Source organism: Furipterus horrens, unplaced genomic scaffold (genome assembly GCF_987537825.1).
Source record: "Furipterus horrens unplaced genomic scaffold, mFurHor1.1.pri manual_scaffold_7, whole genome shotgun sequence".
Classification (NCBI taxonomy): Eukaryota; Metazoa; Chordata; class Mammalia; order Chiroptera; family Furipteridae; genus Furipterus; species Furipterus horrens.
Window position 1 is genome coordinate 117,944,885 of NW_028327177.1, and position 17,771 is coordinate 117,962,655.

General features: G+C 49.7%; 1 protein-coding gene across 2 annotated transcripts in view; it reads right to left on the reverse strand.

The window, feature by feature from the left end:
* Positions 1-1,048: 1,048 nt before the first annotated feature.
* Positions 1,049-17,771, reverse strand: part of RFTN1 (raftlin, lipid raft linker 1) — a 189,170-nt gene continuing 172,447 nt past the window's right edge. For both annotated transcript variants that reach the window (XM_090284375.1, XM_090284374.1), the window contains 3 exons: positions 13,156-13,259; positions 10,707-10,788; positions 1,049-2,356 (listed from right to left, as the gene is read on the reverse strand). In XM_090284375.1, the coding sequence (XP_090140501.1) occupies positions 1,964-2,356; positions 10,707-10,788; positions 13,156-13,259 (579 nt within the window). In that variant the 3' untranslated portion in view covers positions 1,049-1,963. The remainder of the gene's footprint in view (positions 2,357-10,706; positions 10,789-13,155; positions 13,260-17,771) is intronic.

Genomic DNA, 17,771 nt, shown 5'->3' on the forward strand with positions numbered 1-17,771 from the left:
GTAGGGGGGAGGCAAGGATATGTGTAACTGTTAAATAAACAATTTTCTTTTCACTCAACTAAAGTATTAAGAGTTGTAATTCTGGCGGCGGGCAATCAGACCCCTAACTAAAGAGCCCGTGGGTTTGTTTTCAATTAGGAGCAGCCCAGGGGTTCTGTAACAAAAGCAAGGAAAAGCAAGGACCTACAACCAAGATTACTCTACCCAGCAAAGCTATCATTTAGAATGGAAGGGCAGAGGAAGTGCTTCCCAGACAAGGTAAAGTTAAAGGAATTCATCATCATCAAGTCCTTACTATATGAAATGTTAAATGGACACATTGAAGAAAAGGATAAAAACTAAGAACAGTAAAATGACAACAAACTCAGAACTGTCAACAAATGAATCTAAAATTAAAATACAAACTAAGCAAACAACTAGAACAGGAACAGGACTATAGATATGGAGATAATATGGAGAGTTATCAGTGGGGAGGGGAAGGGAAAGAATGGGGAGAAAGGTGCAGAGATCAAGCAGCATAACTGGTAGGTACAAAATAGGCAGGGGGGCGGCGTTAAGAATAGTAAAGTAAATGGAGAAGCTAAAGAACTTATATGCACGACCCATGGACATGAACTAAGGGAGGCGGGGAGATTGCTGGAGGGAAGAGGAGTAACTGGTGGAGGGGGGCAAAGGGGAAAAGATTAGGACAACTATAATAGTACAATCAATAAAATATACTTAAAAAAAAAAAAAAGCTTGGTACAGGGCTATTATTTGTTTTCAAAAGGTACTTGTTGCCATCAGCCCAGGCAGTGGGAGGCAGCTGTGCCCTGGCGTACTTTGTGGCACCTGAATCCCATTCTGCCTTCTTTCTACAAAAGACAAGTAATCACAATGTGTTCAGCTGGCTTTTGTTTCACACAGGAGCTTCATGTCCTCTAGGATCATCATGTGCCAGGAGTTAGTAACTTAGGAAAAGTAAATGAGGGATGTGGGATTGAGTCCTTTGGACATCAGGTCCGGACTTTTTCATTGTGACACAACAAATACTCAATACTCACAGAGCTTTAACTCAGATGATTTATTGCTTTAAGTAACTAAACAAAAAAGGCTGTGGTTTTTGGTCAAGACACCAGTTGTATCTACTTAAAGCCTTAACGATATTTTCAGGACAATATAAACACGTGATAGCATACATGGGAAACTTGGCCAATAATACACTGATTAAAATAGCACATGACAAGGGCACCCAACCAGTCACGTTGCCCTGAAATGACAGAAAGAACGTGAGTTCACATGATGTGCTGAATACAAAACCTTTTATAAAATTTTTGGCATTAATATTAACAATACTTTCTTGGACATTCTGCAAGAGCAGGTGCACAAATAGAATTACCTTTCATTTCCAGATTACCAGTATCTATGGGAATACTTTGAGAAAAGCCAGGAGATGGGGCACCTCCCCTCCTCTAAAGTCATTTTCTTTGCCAAAGCAGCAGGGTCCCAGGCTTTAGGTGAAGAGCAGCTGACAGGGCTGCAGAGAACAGCAGAGGATGGAACTGCCCCGGCAGAGTGTGGGAATGAAGACACACAGCCTTGGTTTGTAGCCAGGGAGGACCATGGACTATGACCGGGATGCTCCCTGGAGGCCCTAGGGGGCGGACACAGGCACTGAATGGTCCAGACCCTCCCACTGAGGAGTGGTGGGGCCAGGGCTGGGCCTTCAGCCCTGAGGTTTAGAAGAAATAACCTGACCTCTTGCATTCTAACACTGGGGCATTACAACACATTTCAAATGGATGTGCGGAAATCAACACTGTCAGGGAGCAGGCACTTGGAGGGCCTGCGCGAGCTCACAAGGAGAGATCAAGCCAAGCCAAAGGGTAACACAGGACACCAGGGCAAATCAGCCCCGGCCTGGCTGCTGGCACAGTGCTTCGGGTTGGCCAACTCATCTGGCTTCAGCGCCAGCTGCTGGGACTCAGTTGGCTTCTGCTGTCTCTGCAGCTACTTTCTCCACACCTCCCTCCCTGGCATCCTCAGCAGGATCTGAGTGCCCCTCGCCGCCCCCGGCCAGAACCCCACAGTGGCCGGCAGGACCATTCTGCAAGGCCCCACCCTCCACAGAGAGCCAGCCATCAGGGCACAGCTGTTCTCCCATGACCTCTTGGATGGGGATCTTCATGTCCTCAGAGGCTTCATCGTCCTGCTGCCGACTCAGCACACAGTTGCCCGTGTCTCCGGCCTTGGAAAACTGGTCTTCTAAATTCTTGTCATTGTCTTCTGCTTGTTGCTTGTCTCTGGCACTGAGTTTACCTTTGGATTTCCTCATCTGCCTGCTGTGCATGTCTTCTCGGGAGAATCGCCACTGAAACTAAACATCATAGAGGATGGGTATAAATAAATGCAGTCTCTGTGAACCCAGAGCTTCACCTGAATGTCTGTTTGCATTCACACGCACATCACTTCTCTGGAGCAGACACAATTTCCAGCACCCCTGGGGCGGAGCAAACTTCAATGCAGCCCAAACACATCACACCCACCACGAGAGCCTGCTCGATGCCATCCATGGTGTGGTTCATGGTGCATGTGCATTTTAGAGGTGGATTTCAGGCTGTTGTGGGGGCTGAGAGTTAGTTCTTTCAATTGCCCCCAAAGTGAAGGCCTGGAAAAGGAGGTCCTGAAAGCCTATTTGAACAACCAGCATGGGGAGGGGACCTGGGGCCTGTCTGTCCTAAGTGCCAGGGATCCAAGCAGGCTGTGGATTACCAAGCACTGGGCTGGCATTCTCTCACCTGAGTTAGAAGGGCACAGCGTGTAGGGTGCCCAGGTCCCCTGTACGGCTGGCAGGCTTTCTGTCTAAGCTGTTAGGACTGCTGTCTTCTGACAGCCCCCACCACCTCCTGGGGCCACCTACAACCAAGGACTGGTCCAGGCGGGGCACAATGGCCCATCCCTTTTTGTCTCAATTAGGGACAACTCAGAAAGGCCATCCCAACTCCAGAGCTACTGGAGGACTGGCTGAGGCCACTACTGAGACAGCATTGGAGCTCAACTCCTTGGCCTGCTCCTGTGCCCTGCTTTTCCCACAGCCATTGTTCCTAAGGACACCTTCCCCTGAAAACTTCCACCATCCAAATCTATCTCAGACCCTGCTTCCCAGGGAGCCCAACCTGCAAACCAAGCATTCCCCCATGCGACAGGGATGTCAACAGAGGCTCAGAGAAGACCCAGATCATGCAGTCAGCGATTGAGCTGCGCAGGAATGGATGTTTCGAAGCTGCAGGGTGAGACCGCATGCGTGAAGCATCCCAACTCCACCACTCACTGGCTTAATTTCTCAACCTCAGTGTCCTCATCTGTACAATGGGGCCAGTAACTAACTAGAACCAAGGTTGGAGACTTGATTTTCTGTGAAAGCAAAGTCAGTTAAGTTTTTCTATAAAAGATAGTATTTGGCTTTGCAGGCCTCATGGTCTCTGCTGCAACCATTGAACTCCACCATTGTTGCAGGAAAGCAGTCATAGATAATATGTCAACAAATGAGCGTGACTGTGTTCCAATAACACTTCATCTACAGAAACAGGTGGTGGGCTGGATTTGGCCCACGGGCTGCGGTTTGTCAAGCCCTGCCTCAGAGGGTATTTATGTGGTTTCAATGATGTGATAATCTGTGTCATGGGTTTAGCACTGTGCTTGGCACATAATATACCAGATATGTTGCCATCACCATTATTGACATCAGATGTTAGGTTCCATTACTTCGGGGAAGCCATCTGGCCTATTTCCTCCCCTATCCATAGGACACAGCACAGAGTGGGCACTCAGAACCTATCTGTGGGCTAAATGAATGGGAGGATGACAGAGCCCAGCCATGCTGGCTACACTGTGTTTCAGGGTGAACCAGTCCTATTTTTGAGTCAAAGCATAGCTTAGGGTTTAATGAGGAGGGACTAGGGCATCTGTATGTTATTTCTGGTTGATCTCCAAGAAGATAAATTAAAGAAGAAGAAGAGTGGAAAACAGTCAAAGTCTGGCTGAGTCTGTTGACTACATGAACCGTCCCAGAGGAAGACAGTTTAGCAGCCTGTGCACTTGGAATAAATCTGAGCAAATGAGCTTGAGAAGAATTGGAAACATTGAAGGGTGTTAAAAAATACACCTTGGAAGATTCGGAGAAATGGGTCCTTGTGTTTATAAATGAGGACTGTGTCCTGTGGGCTAACGACTTAGCAAGAACTGCAGCCTCTTCCTTCCACTCCCTAAACATCAGGCGCCCCCCCGCCCCAGTCTTCCTGAGCAAAAACCCTTCTGACTTCTGTCATCCTGGGGGCATCAGTATCCCCAAGATGGCCTCCATCTCAGGGCACAGGGGCGGGGGGCAGTCCACTCTGGGTGGGAACCCAGGGAGTCAGATGCCAGACAGCTGTGTGGTGTGCACTCGGGAAGATGTCAGCCATGGGATCCTTAGGACATGCCGGGCCCAGTTGTGAAGGCACAAAAAACACGAAAGAAACCCCAGAGGAGAGAGAGCTGGGTAGATGGCGCCACATCAGGAACACCCACTGCCTGGAAGAAGAGAATCATGGGACTAGATTCTGAGCATGGGACTTGGTGCCCCTGCAGGTGCAGCTCAGTGTCTCATGGTACACACAGGGTGTGTTGGGTGGGTTTTGCCCAGACACTCCTTTTTTGGGATTCTCTCTCTCATACTATAGCTGACAGACTTCCCTTTGGGGATGGTTTCAGCTTGTTCCACCCAAGCCATAGGTTCCAACAATGGAAACTCTACAGGCAAAGTGGTGCCTCAGACCCCCACCCCACTGGCACCCATTTCAGCTGAGACTGAAGCAGGCACCTCGGCTCTGTAGCCACGAGTGCCGGATGATGACTTGGGACTTCAGAGCCCCTGCCTGCTGCCTCCGATGCCAGCCCTGTGAGGCTCTTGTGCACAGTCATGGTTCATAACTGCTGCCTTGTCATGTGCACCAACTGCCACTGCATTATAATCCCAGCCCAAATGGAAGAGCCTTAAAGAAAAATCCATGTCCCCAAACAGAGCTTCTGCATTCTTACATGTTTTTAGAAAAACACCAGCTTGCTTATATACAATTCTCTGAGAGGCAGTCAGCTATCAGGGGAGTTGGAGGAAGTTTTACTTTCGCTAAAAAAGTGCTGGGATTGCTTTGGCTGAAAGGCCCTAAATAGCGCTAAAACACGAAAGCATTTTAGTACAGCAGCTGAGACCCTGGTTCAAATCCCGGTTCTGATACTTGTTAGCTTTCTGTCCTTGGGCAAGTTATTAACCCAAGTCTCGAGTTCCTCTTCTCTAAAGTAGTTGCCTCTGCCGTGCACACCTCAGGGGCCCATCCGCATGCGTGGATGAGAACAGAGCTCCCTGCAGTCGGGAGCAGCTTCCACCCGTGCCAGATTCCGTCCTTGACACTGGACGTTTACTAATGCAAACTCAGACGTTGTCTCAGGGCTGCTCTCGCTAAATGGACAAGAGAAGCTCTGGGGGTCCTGTGGATGCCTGGCCATATCCAGTTTCCAGAAGAAGACCACATTTTGTTGATCTCTTGACATAAGACAACAGAAGGACTGACTGTGGAAAGGGCTACTTTCTCTGGGAACCTGCACAGCCTGCTGGGCAGAGGAGGATTCAGGAATGCAGTGCTGAGCTGGATGGGAACTACTGCAGCCAGTGTCTTCTGTCCTTCAGAGTAATCACAGGAACATCTGTCAGGCCAAATGCCTTCTAGGATCGCCTTGTTTTCTGTGTCCTCAGATGGGTCTGTGGCGCCATCACTGATCCCCTGTGCTGGCTGGGCCCCCCACCCCACCAAGGCTGTCCCTGGCCTGCGGCCAGGCACCCAGGAGGCCCTGACCTGAGTCTTCCCCCTTCCTCCTTCTGTCCTTCATGGGGATATTCTCATGAAGCAGGGAAGTAACAGTGGCCAAAACTCAGGGTCTATATAATTGTAAAGCTAAGGGTTCCAAGTTACAAAGGTTAACTAACTGCCTATAGAATACCTCCTAGGAAAGAACAAAGAAGTGCCTACTATGTGTCTCACACAGTGACAAGGTTTCCCATTTCCCTGAATCCCCAAAGTAATACTCTGAATAGGCACCATTAGAGCCCTTTTATAGAGGAGGATGTAGGGGTTCAGAGAGTAATTTGCCTAAAGGCACACAGCTAAAAAACAGCAGAGCTGGAATTCAAGTGCAGCTGTCTCTGGCTCCACACCACCCTTCCAGCCTCTCGTTCTTGGTGGGTGAAAGGCTACAGGCTCTTGCCCTAGAGAGAAAGGAGAGGAAGCAAAGGGAGAGGCAACACACCTCCAGATGGCTGGGCCCCACACATAAGTGCCTCAGCTTCCAGACTCGACCACGTTCAAGTGCATCCGCTAGGTCAGGTACCTGATTCATTAGACCCAGTGGTCAGCTAATGGAAGTCCAGATTTCACTGCCACTAAAGATTCTTTGGCTTGGTTTATTAAAAACAAGTATGTACACCAAAGGCTCCATGACAGGCCCATTAAAAATAAAATCAATAATGATAAAATTTAGATGGAGGTCCAGGGGTGAGCCTAGAAAGCACCCTAAACTACTCAATTAAGACACTGGCTCTCAGACTGGAGCCGACATCAGAACCACCTGGAGGGGTCCTTCAACCAAATCACTCAGCCCATTAGACGCTGTGGGCCTTGGGAAGAGGGAGACTGCATTCCTAACAATCTCCCAAGCCCAAGCTGACGCTGCGGGTCCAAGGACCACAATCTAAGGACCACCAAGCTAAGAAAAGCACTGGGGCAGTTCAGCTGTGTGAGCAACAGCCGCTGGGAAACAAGCACACAGCCCCAGTCCCCAGCCCCCAGCCCTGGCTTTGTCCATGGAAGAGCTTCCTCTGGCTCCTGCCTGTCCATCTTCACACCTCCTCCCTTCACCATCCAGGCTTCTCTTTCTCCTTTAAACTGGGGACAGTCACAGCCTCTAACAAAAAACAAAAACTGCTCCAGATCCCAAAGCTCAAAAAGACAACATCTCAGAAAGCAAGAGCAGGAGAGGCAGGGATGTGGCAGCCCCTGGGACAGTGACAGGCTCCAAGAGCAGGTCAGGAACATCCACACTTGAAGGCAGGAGGTCCAGCCTGGAGGACATGACCCACATCTTGCGCAGTACCAGAGAAAGCAGTCTCTGAACGCAGCAAGCAGGCTGCCGGGTAGCCCAGCGGCACGATGGCGATGCCGGCCTTCCCGAGCAGGGTGTCTGTGGCACTTGGGGGTGCTGCCGGTGCCTAAACCAAGAAAGATTCCAAATAGCTGTCCATGTCAGAAGTAACTGCGGGAAAGGAAAAAAATCACTTTACAGCAGTGTGAGTCCAGAGTTCCGTGTCAGCAGGGGCTAATGGATTTAATTCACACATTTTAAAACCTGTCCGTTATCTGGCTCCACTTCAACCAGGTTCGCCAGAAGGAAGACTTCTCCGGTGGCGTAGAAACCACACATCACCTTCGAAGGAATTTCACATTTGCCTTGAAAGCCACACTCACACACAAAGTGGTTGCTTTCAAATACTGACAAGTCTTGATTAGAGAATTTTGTCCACATTGCTGATTAAAAGAAGACTCAATATGCTTGTTCTTGCGGTGTCCTGCTTGGGATTTCTTTTCTTAAATTTTAATGGTAGGCATAATAGGTATGACCCAGGCTCAGAATTTTGATTACGCATTTACTAACTCAATAAATATTTGTTGAGTACCAGTAAAAGCTGGGTACTGGGCACACAACAGTCAGAAAAAAGGTCTGTGCTCTCATGGACTGAATTTACCAGGACAGGATAAACTAAGGAGCACACATAACTAGAGGAAAGCTCTGAAAGAGAGGAACATGGCTCTTCTCAGGGTATCACACGATCCTGAGAAAATAAGAAGAGAGTGTTCTAGGCAGAGGGAACAGCCAAAGCAAAGGCCCTGAGGCAGGAGAGGCACAAAGAGAAGGCCAACAGAGCTGGAAAGCAAGAACGTGAACGTGGGGGCTGATCACACAGGGCCTTGGGGACCACATTACAGATTTTATCTTCTTTTTTAAAAAATTGATTTGAGAGAGAAAGAAACATCGACTTGTTGTTCCATTCACTATGCATTCATTGGTTGATTCCTGTATGTGTCCTGACTGGGGATCTGACCTGCAACCCTGGCATATTAGGATGATGCTCCAACCAATTGAACCACCCGGCCAGGGCTCCATCTTTATCTTAATACAAAGTTTTAGAACTGTCCTAAGCAGTGGGTGACATGATTCAATTAGCTATTTCAAAAGATCACTTTGGCTCTGAGCAGAGAACATGTTTGAAGGGAGACCTGTTATCAGGAGACAGAAGTAGTTGAGGCAAGTGAGGGTGATGAGAAGTGGAGGCCTCCAGAGATTCTAGGACCTAAAACAGACAAGTCTTAAGGATTGACTGAACAGGGGGGAGGAGAGTCAAGGATGACCCCTAGGTGGGCAGGCACCTTTGGGTCGGTGGCGGTCTATTTCTCTAGGTAAGGGGAGGTGGGCCAGGTGTGCAGGAGGGGCAAAGTCACAAGTTGCCCTGAGATTGTTGAGCAGTGACGGGGCAGGTACACTGGGCCTTGGGAGAAACAAGAGCTGAAAATGCAGATATAAGAGTCATGACCCAGAGGCGGTGAGTGAGACTTTGTCACTCTGGGGATGAAAGGGACTTTCTAAGGAAGTGGTAAGAGAGTCAGAGGAGAAACAGGCTGGGTCTGAACCCTGAGGAACCTGGTGGAAAACCAGGAGAGTATGGTGGGATGGAGCCAAGAAGGTGCTTCGAGGGGAAGAGGCAGCCAACAGAGTCAGTGCTGCGGGGAGCTCAGGCACCATCAGGACTAGATGGGGTCACTGCCACAGTCACGGGGGTATGCAGACCTTGTCGGAGCAGAACGCACCCCTGAATCAGCTGAGGAGCAAATGACAGGGACGAGGAGGCAAGAAGTCAGCTGTAAAGCCCCCTCTCTGGGACTCCACCAGTGGGGTGATCTCTGTAGATCACACCAAGAACAGAACCCAGCACCAGCCCATCCTTGGAATGCATAAGGGATAAATAAGCACTTGTAGTTGATTAGGGCTGGAAGTTTCCACTGACCAGAAAATAAATGACTCCCATGTTCTTTGGATTTTCCCTGAGGAAAGTCATTCCACCTTCTTACCCCAGCTTTAAAACTACGTCAAAACCCTCCCTGCCCACTTGTTTCCACTGGCCATCCTGTTGGGAGACGCAGGGCCTACAACAACATCGAGCCAAGTGTCTTTGCTTTGGAATCCATCAGCACTAAAACCTGGAGAGCAGCCCAAAAAAAGGCAGGTCACCTCCCCAAGCCCCTAAAGGCAGAAGAGGGCTTACTTTGGTATCTGATGGAGACCTTGCCTGCATTGTTGTTGAATGCCACTGTGGATGTGCACAGTCCCCCAGCGCCTACAGCTAAGTCGCAATTGACAGCATCCTGGCTGATCCATCTTCCAGCCAGCAGCTGACTGCTCCTGGTGGTTAATGGTGGATCGAGCGGTTGCCTTCTGGTTCTCAGCTGCTGTCACCTGTCACATTAGTGCATCAGAGCTTGGAGAGAGACTGTCCTCTGCACTCCACCCCCCATCTGGCTTTAAGGCGCCATTTCCTTGGCGTTCACCCCACACACAGGTTCCCCCTGGATTTGTTGGCGGGTGAGGGGCTGCTCCAATCTGTTCACTTGCTTGGTGCTGCTGTCTGGGCTCTGTGTCCAAAGAACACAAGGAACCAGGACTGGGGAGCACAGGGGTGGTGCCAAGTGAAAGGAGAGAGCAGGCCCAGCAGGCTCTGTGGGAGAGCACGGTCTTGGCCACCAAAGTCAGAGCGAGCTGGCTCCAGGTGACACCCTGGACTTGCCCACCTCTTCCTGAGCTACTGGTGAACACCCATGGGAAAAGCACCCACCAGCAACAAAGCATGAGGTGTGAAACATCAGAATCATCTGACACAAGGGCCGGACCCGGGCTCGATGTCATCAAACATGGGAAATATTTGAGAATGGCCACCACCACTCAGTGCAACTGAGTTTCCCAGGTGGTTCCTGTAATGACCAGTGAGGGGAAAAGGACCCCAGTGACCCACAGGGCAGTCTGACCTGAGGACTCACTGGCACAGGCTAAGGCTGACCTTCATCTAGACCAGCCTCTGTCAGTCACTCAGAGGCTTTCGGGATGAGGCCTGTCAAAAAGGGGCTCTAGCAGGGTCTGTGTGCCAAGATCACCAGACTTCTGATGTCCTGAGGGGTGCGGCAGGCAGGCCAGAGCTCCAGCCAGCTGGTAATGAGATGAAGATACAGACACTGGGCCTTTGCTCCCGCCCTCCCCCTCCCTGCATCCGTCAGACTGCAGCTGACTCCATGCCCCTATTTCTAGCCCAGTGGGAATATCTGGCAGGCTTGCATGTCCAGAAGACTCTCTCTCCTCGCTCTTCCGAACTAGTCAGCAGCAGGACGCGGGCAGACAAGGCCCTCCAGTGCCCTCATCTGTCCCATTCTGGCAGCTTCAGGCCTGATGCAGTTTGCCAAGGGGCTCAGGTGTCTTTGGGCTCAAAGCTGCTGGAAGTTGGAGCAGGCTGCCCACCCAACTGCTGTGGACAAATCCACTTGAAGGTGAATCTCTGCTAAAGAAAACCGAGGAAGGCAATCAAGGTCACTTACTTTTGATTCCTTCTTCTTGATTTTCTGAGGTAGACACGGTCTCTGAAGAAAGACGATCTGCTTGGTGGATATGTTTCCCTCCCTGTAAGACACACAGAGCTGAGAATGAGTTAGGTTAGACCTGGGGGAACCCCAAACCTTACAGATGCTGCAGGCCCTAACTTCACCAAGGTTGACCATGCACAGAAAGGAGAGCTGCCACCTAACAGTGAGAGGTCAGAATCAAGAAGCCCAGACCCCCTGCCACTCTCCCACCCCAGGCCATCTGCCCTTGCTTCTGGGGGGCTATCTCAGGGGTCCAACAAAAGCTTGTGTGGGTGTCCCTGCAAAGTCAGCTTCACAACTAGAAACTCTCTCCCCTTGATGTGAAATAACAGCTAGCATCTTGGCCAAATGATGACATACTGGCTTCTTTAGTGAATCTCAAAGGGGTGGCAGGCCTCTTCCCAGTCTGTCTTTGGCCACATTGCTCCTGCAGGCACACAGGTGAGGTGGCCAGCGAGGCAGGGAGTGGCATTAACAAAGCCGGCGAAGGGATGGCCAGCAGTGCCGCTCATTTTTATGTCCCAGTGTGCACTTTTCTTCCAAGAACGCAGGACCCTTTAAAGGTGATAGAATATTGTAAAGGGGGTTGGTGTTTTCTCCACATCTCTACCCTCTGACCGCATTCTTAAATCTCTGCTCTGTCCAAGTCTCTCCTGAGGTGTCTCTACATGGCACATCAGAGAGTAAGGACTGAGAGGACTAATATTTCCTATTTTACTCCAGGGCAGGGCTGGGTGATTCCACTCATAATGTCTCATTTGGGCCTCCCCACATCTGTATAATGGGGATCCAAGGACTGGAACAAACACCTTTATAGAGAGGAAATGGAAGCTTGTTTAAAGAGCAGGCTCAAAAGCACCCAGCCAAGATTCAAGCTCAGATCTGCCTGGTTCACTGTGCTTTCCCATGCCACCAAAGGGGTCATTTAAGGCACAGGGAACGTGGAGGATTAGGGAGCGTTATTCAGCAGGTGTTACTATCTGAGACAGAGACCTGTCTGCACCCTCTGGGCTTCACTCAGAACCAGCTGGAGCTTCATATTCAAAGACATTCTCATCGTGATTCTTATTCTCTGGGTTCAGGATCAGATGGTGGGGCAGGCGTTCTTCTACCTTACAGGCTGGGTAACAGGCTCAAAGAAGCTACATGACTTGACCAAGGTGGCAGACTCGGGGCTTGTGTTCAAGTCTGCAGGCCTCAAACCCAGGGTGCCTTCCACTCCGCTGCATCACCCTGTGCCCGTAGAAGTCTTGGCTGAGCAACAGTATGGCAGCTCCCAGTGGCCAAGGGGCCCAAAGCTGGCTGCAGACTGGCTCCCAATAGTGCGCAGGCCCACCATATCCCAGTGTCAGGAGGGAGACATGTTGACAGCCCAGATGGGCTTGCAGAGGGACCCAGGAAAGGCCCTGAGCATCGCCACCCTTCTCCACCCTCAGTCTGAGGTCTGGGCCGCAGTGCCCTGCCATCTCCCCAGCCTGCCCCAGGCTGTTCGTCATCCTGCAGTGATGAGTATGCAGAGGGACTGGGGGCCGGCAGAGCCCTGGGGACCATGGAAGGGGGCCTACCCATGGATGGACAAAGAGGTGGCCTGGCATAGGAGAAGGAGCCCTTGATTCTGACTGAGGTTCTAGTCCCAGGTTCTGCCACTTAGTGGCTGTGTGGCCTCAGGTATGTGATTGAGCCTCTCTGAGCCTCAGTTTCCTCATCTGCAAAATGAGAATCATAGCTATGCTTACAGGATAGTTAGGAGGACTAGTTTAGATAGCAAATCCAGAGGGAGGGCCTTTTAGCATTGGGCTGACTGGGAAAAGCCCATGGGCTCAAGGGATGGTGGGCAGAGCTGAGGGTGGACAAACCCCCATGAACGTGAAATTGTATTGCGTGTCATCAGCCAGCGCCATGATGCCAGGTCTTCACATCTTCTTTGTGGAGTTGCTGACTTGCCATAATCTTGGGCAAGTCCTTCCCCTTCCCTGGCCACACTTTCCTCTGCTATAAAATGAGTTTAATTTTTAAATACCCATCTCATAGGATTTTTGAGAACTAAATGAGATTTTATATATACAAAGTGCCTACTTAGCCTGGCACAGGGCTGAATTTATTTTGCATCTGAGAGCCCTGGGCCTTCTCAGTCCAGGTGGTTCATCTTCGACATGCTGGGCTGTAATGAATTCACTGGCCACGGTGCCCCATGTGGGAAGAGGGGTGCAGGAGAGAGCTCCAGGGGAGGGAGTTAGGAGCCTAAACCCTAGCTTTGCCACTTCCCAGCTGGAGAGGTCATGGAACCACATCAGCTTCACAGGCTTGTCCCAGGATTAAACAAGCTATGTACATGAAGTGCTTACCGGGGACAGCGCCTAGCACAGAGTAAGTCTGCAATAATCGTAACAACTGTTACTGTTACCTGTTAGTCTTGACGACAGGAGTTGGGAGCACACAGGTGAGCTGCCAGCCATAGGCTGCTAGCGAGTTCAGCAGGGGCACGTAGTCCGTCTGCACCTCGACACCCTAAGGGAGAAAGGCCACTGTGAGGGATGCTGCTGCCTCAGGCCAACACCCAAATGACTGAGAGGGAACCATGCAACCCACCAACTCAACAAAGCAAAAAGAGACGGGGAGGCCCTCAGCTTGGAGGCCCTGGCTCTGATGTGCTTAAAGAGTTCAGAGCCACACTGCCAACCTGGGACTTCTCCTGGCCCCATCTCTGTCTGCATAGCTGGCAGGGAATTAGAGCCAGAGGAATAATCCATTAATTTTGTTTATTCTTGTTTCATGGAAGAAGCACAGCCACCTTGCCTCAAAGACAATTCAGAGCATATGATAACACACTGCTCTGGATGATTTGGGAGCGTGTCATGGGGAGTGAAGTAACAGTTGACAAATGATCAAGTCATTTGCATCCAGTCACAGTAGACACACACACACACACACACACACACACAGCCTCACCCATGTCATGCAGCCTGCCATAAAAGGGCAAATGAATGTTTGTGTTTTATTTCAAACCAGCATAGGAGGCAGGAGACTTGCCCAATGCTTGCCTTTGAATTTAAAGACCCCAGTGTGAGGCGACTGCACGGGTCCCACGTCACACCTGCTCCCTGCATCAGGCCTGATTTCTTAGTCTGGGCTCCTCGCTAGCACTGAAAGTGCAGTCCCCAACCCCACCCTGTGTCTACACTGGCCTCCCCATCTCTGCCAGGCTGGCTTCCGTACATCTCAGACACGTGTCCAGATTCCTTCCAACCAAGGCAGCCATGTGTATTCATTCAGCTAGTTGTTTTGAAGCCACGGTGGGTGCAAAGTGAATGGAGGCACTGTCCTGGTGCTGGAGTTCACAGAGGCAACGGCACAGGCACTCAAGTAACCAAAATGCAAAATGGCCCGTTGGCAGGGCCACAAGGCTTCAAAGGTCAGCAGGAGAGGAAGGACACAGACCACGTTCAAGGCAGGCTTCCTGGGCTCAGAGCTGGGCCTGGGCGTCACACGGGGGGACTCCAGTCTGTACAAATTAAAGGCCAGCTGGGCTTAGATCACCATGAAGGGTAGGCTTAACTGGGGAGTGGCACCTTGCAGAGGGGCCATCCGTGTTGAGTGGCTGTCCTGCTGGGGACTTTTGGGAATAGAACCAGTTCATTTGGCTGCCCTGGGCTAGAGGAGTGGAAGGGAGATGAGGGACAACCAGCCCTGCCTCTTCAAATGGGTTTTTAAGTTATTTATTTATTTATTTATTTATTTATTTATTTATTTATTTACAGAGAGAGGGGAATAGAGGGAGAAAGAGAGGGAGAGGGACATGGATGTGAGAGAGAAACATTGATTGGTTGCCTCTTGTACATGCCCTAACGGGGGGCGACCCTGCAAGCCAGGCATGTGCCCTGACTAGGAATCGAACCAGTGACCTTTCACTTTGTGGGACGATGCTCCACCACACTAGTCAGGGCTCAAAGGGGTTTTAAAGCTCCTCTCACTGAGCACCCACCCCAGCGTGGCTACCACGTCACCTGGAAAACTGGCAATAAATTTATCCTTCAGGAGCCTCAGTTACTTCAACTGCATTCTCAGAGTGTGCTCCCTGAGTCAGCAGCATCAGCAACAGCTAGGAGCTTGTCAGCAATACAGTCTTGGGACCCCACCCAGACCAACCAGATCAGCGCTCTGCGGGTGGGACCTGGGAATCTGTTTTAAAGAGTCCTCCCAGGACTTCGGATGCAGCTAAGTCTGAGAAGCTCTGCCTAGATAATCAATCAGGTCTCTGCTGATTGGACAGAGTCTGTGGTGCTGTGGCCAGCATCCATCAGCTGTCACTCAAATCTTACCTGTCCATCATTCTCCATGTGAGGAGGAAGAGAAGAGGGACTTCTAAAGGATCAGCTCTGTGAAAAGGAAATGAAGGGGAGGAAGGGGAGAACAGTGGGGAGAAAGGGAGGAGAGGGGAAGGATGAAGAGAAGAGGAAGGGAAGTTAAAGGAGCAGGGAGCAGAAAGGGAAGGAAAGAGGGAGGAAAGAAGGCAAGAGTGGCACAGGTGTAACCAATTTACTTAAGTGAGAGGGATAGGAGGGACCCTATTTAGCCCTGTACCCTTGAAGCGGCACTCAGGCCACACATGGCAGCAAACGACACAGCAGTCCTCTCCTTCTGCCTGGCTCCCTGGACACATGAGGACCTCCCTTCCAGACCTGCACAGGCCAATATGCCTCATGCTGGGCACCTACTGTGGCTGCTTTGTCCTGAGGACCCCTGCCCCCACCCTGGCATTTCTGACTTAGAGAGAGAGAGAGGAGAGGGAAAAATGTTAAATCCACACTCTCAAGCTTTGCGAGGTTATGATTACTTGGGCCTATCAAGAATAACCTTCCCACTTTATCAAGCACTGTGACAAACCCGCCACAATCAGAGACAGTAGCTATGGCAACCAGGACAAGCTTTGGCGCCTCACATAGCCCTGAGTGGCAGAATATAGCCCCAGCTGGGTTTTCTTCATGGGCATCCAGAGCAACAAGACAGTGGCCACCCTCTACTGCCGCCTGACCTGTGTGCTCAGACAGGCCTCGTAAGGGGCTGCTTCTATTTTGCTATGTTTTATTGCATTTTGTAACTTTACAAAGAAAGACAGCAGGATTTCTCCCAAACAGTTTTTCCCCTCTGGGTAGCGGATACCAGCCAGAGGGTACAGAATTATAAAGGCTGAAAGGAAAAGGGAAAACATAACAAAACATGTTGCTTGTAAGAGCTGAGCTTTCAGTCCCAAGTGTTAATATCTGGCTGTCACATGGTGGGTTGCAAAGTAAAATAGAAATGGCAGGGGGTGAGGTGTTCCACTCTGACAGACTCTCCCACTCCTCCCACTATCCCGGCTGGTCTTGATGTAATTAACGTTCCGTGTGGTTTTCCATAGCATCTATCAAAGCAGGCTTGCATATTATCAACACAGTAAGATGGCATTTCTAAAATAGGACATGAGCCCCGTGCAGTCAGCGGAAGATGCTTTCAAGTCCATTAGCTGAGAAAGATGATAGGAAGCCTATATGGAGGGATGGTTCTCTTTGATCTGCTTTTCTGTGAGACCCCAATGAGGACAGAAGAACACAGACAGCACTCCAAAGCCAGCCTGCTTATTGAATGAAAAGACATTGCTTTCCGGGAGTGGGAGCAAATTTTAATTAACTTTCCACTCTCCTGTGTGGATACGTAATCTCCCGTCACACCTGGAGCGTTAAAGAAGAAGGAGAGTGTCCTGCAGTTCTTCACCTGGCATAAAAGGAATTCATTTGTGTTTATGGTTCTTTTTTCCTTTGTTCCCTGTAATTTCTCTGGTGTCTGCAAATCAATGAAAAAAACAGGCATCCAACACAACCTTCCCTTACCATCCAAAAATGATGAGAACGGAGTGTCGTTTATGAAGAAATACATTTGTCTTTTGATTGCTTTTTTAAAGATGCTCCATACAGGGAAATAATGAGGAGTTAACCCATTGGTCCAGTGAGAAAGTTTGCATCCTGAATGTTGGTGTGCTCTTCCCTTTTCTCCTATTTCAACTTGTGGGAGCAATCTGGGAGAGAAGCAGCTTAAAGGAGAAGACTTTGCTCCTTATATGTGACTGTCAGTGATGCGAAGAATTCAATTTCCTATATCTGAAGTGTGTGACACCAGCTCCGGGATGGTCTCTGTACCTTAAAACAGTGACTGGGGACTGTTTGCCTCTGTTCCTCACAGCCACAAGGATGCACCCTGGCCTTTCACCAAGAGGGCACCTGCAGGAAGAGCGCTGCAAAAAAACACTTGTGCATCTTTTGTAAATTGCTACCAAAACACTATTGCCCAATACTACTGGCAGGGTACATTTATGCGACTGTATCTTTACTTATCAATTTTAGATATCTTTTGATTTCCTACCATGGGAAATAAAGGCTTATCGCTTCCATACACATTTCTCACTTCCTCTTTCTTAGTGCCCCAAATGGTTATAAGGTACTTTTAAGTAAATCAGAAGTAGGTTTTTATGTTATTATGACTTTGCAAATATTGCTCAGCTTGAGCTGGTTAAGTGATGCACTGTGACCACTTCCTTTTTATATAACCTTTTCTTTTTCTTGGAGTTGTGATCTCAGTTTTTTTCCCATCTGCCTCGTTGTACAAGAATCTATCATTAATTTATTCCACATGCTACAACACCTCTACTGTGTGACCATCAATAACTCTCACATGCTTAAATATACTAGTTCTATTTTTTTCACACTGGAGATGAGATATCATTTCTGGAGCTTTCTGGAGCCTTGCTCTGAGGTGGTCTGGATGCTCTTTGTGCCTGGGTTCTCCCTCCACTGCTATCTATGGCTGGTGTTTTTTTCTTCATTTCCTCCTCTTTTTGCTGGCGCACATCCTCTAGAGCAGCAGTTCTCAACCTGTGGGTCGTGACCCCTTTGGGGGTCAAACGACCCTTTCACAGGGGTCGCCTAAGACCATCGGAAAACACATATATAATTACATATTGTTTTTGTGATTAACCACTATGCTTTA